The 1877-nt window shown below is 40.8% G+C and overlaps 1 protein-coding gene across 1 annotated transcript in view; it reads right to left on the bottom strand.

Moving 5' to 3' along the window:
* Positions 1 to 1159, bottom strand: part of LOC106467616 (atrial natriuretic peptide receptor 1-like) — a gene marked incomplete at its 5' end in the record, with an annotated part of 119125 nt that extends 117966 nt beyond the window's left edge. Inside the window, one exon of the mRNA XM_013927977.2 lies at positions 1045 to 1159. Coding sequence (XP_013783431.2) covers positions 1045 to 1159 — 115 coding nt within the window. The remainder of the gene's footprint in view (positions 1 to 1044) is intronic.
* Between the last annotated feature and the right edge of the window lie 718 nt (positions 1160 to 1877).

Here is a 1877-nt window from a genome sequence, read left to right as displayed (position 1 = left end):
ATTGGCCAACATTCCAGATTCTAAATATCACCCAAAATCTGTTTATATCTATTGTAAGACAGAATATCACCCAAAATTATTTCAAACGTGCCATTTGAGAGGTTCGTTGAAATAGATCGTGTGTAATAAAACAAGTTTTTTAGACGCATAAAAACGATATCAACAAAATATTATCCTGAAGCGGTAGAACATCCAATATCTTCCAACGAAGATAGGCACGGCATGGCCAGGTGGTTAGGCTGCTCGACTCGCAATCTGAGGGTTTCGGATTCGACTCCCCGTCACACCAAACATGCTCGCCCTTTCAGCCGGGCGAGCGTCATAACGTGACGGTCAATCCCACTATTCGTTGGTAAAAAGAGTAGCCCAAGAGTTGGGTGGTGATGACTAGCTGTCTTCCCTCTAGTCTTTCATTGTCTAATTAGGGACGGTTAGCACAGATAGCCCTCGTGTAGTTTTGCGCGAAATTGAAACCAGACTATCCGACGAAGATTGAGGTAACTACCACAATAACATTGTATCTGATCTTAATCTAATGGACGGTAGACCCCCATCATGATGCATCTGATCCTAATCTAATGGACGGTAGACCCCCATCAGGATGCATCTGATCCTAATCTAATGGACGGTAGACCCCCATCAGGATGCATCTGATCCTAATCTAATGGACGGTAGACCCCCATCAGGATGCATCTGATTCTAATCTAATGGACGGTAGACCCCCATCAGGATGCGAGTCCTATCTCAACAAATACATATCCTAATAGGATACATTAAACCATTTACACTCTATCGTTTGTAGCCTATTGAGATGAAGTTGTTTTAAATAAATAATCTATCGAACGTAAGGAGACGTTTTTATATTCCACCATTTTACATTATATATATGTGTGTGATTTCTTTATATTTATATTTTCACAATCACACACAAACACGCATATTTGTAGCTTTATTGGCATATAACTTCAAGCAGTTTCATCAAGTTGTCCGATTATTTTTTAGTAGTTGGCTCGACCTGTCAGAAACAACATGGACTGGTTATACCTTGTGAAGAGCTCAACGTTGAAGAAGACGAACTCCCCAGTCTCTTGCATTCCCAGTTCTTCAGCAGCCAACAAGATCTGACGAATCGAGGATGGAGAGGCACACATTACGATGACTAGCAAAGAAATACAAAAAAATCTGTCAGAATGAGTTATCGTCTAATTCCCTGAGGTGACACAATAAACACATAGCATTCATTAATATATGATCTGATCACTAACCTTAACTCCGTAACACTATAGAATTAACTCAGATGTCATTAAAATTAGGTATATATATTTATATCAGGTGGTTGCTCATAAAAATCGTGCTTGTGCACAGAATTCGTTCTAAGCCTAGACATTTATTTTGTAATAAAGATTTATAACTTGTATGAATAAGTAAGAAAACCGTTTTCTCAAGGAAGATAACGTGAAAGATAAATTATATATATATACAGCGAAATAGACTTAACTCCGTTTCACAGTATTTGTTTTGTTTGTCTGTTATGGATTTCGCGCAAAGCTACACGAGAGCTATCTGCGCTAGCCGTCCCTAATTTAGCAACGTAAGACTAGAGGGAAGGCGGCTAGTCATCACCAACCACCGCCAACTCTTGGGCTACTCTTTTACCAACGAATAGTGGGATTGACCGTCACATTATAACGTCCTCACGGCTGAAAGGGCAAGCATGTTTGGTGGGACGGGGATTCGATCCCGCGACACGCAGATTGCGAATTGAACGCCCTAACCACGTGGCCATGCAGGGCTCCGTTTCACAGTAGCCTTCGCTCGATACTTAGGCAACCACAAGTGTGATCAAGAAATCGGTGCTATCAAAACGTACACTATAG

The sequence above is a fragment of the Limulus polyphemus genome, unplaced genomic scaffold (genome assembly GCF_000517525.1).
Source record: "Limulus polyphemus unplaced genomic scaffold, Limulus_polyphemus-2.1.2 Scaffold2678, whole genome shotgun sequence".
In the NCBI taxonomy this organism is placed as follows: domain Eukaryota; kingdom Metazoa; phylum Arthropoda; class Merostomata; order Xiphosura; family Limulidae; genus Limulus; species Limulus polyphemus.
This window is presented reverse-complemented; position numbering and strand designations above follow the sequence as displayed.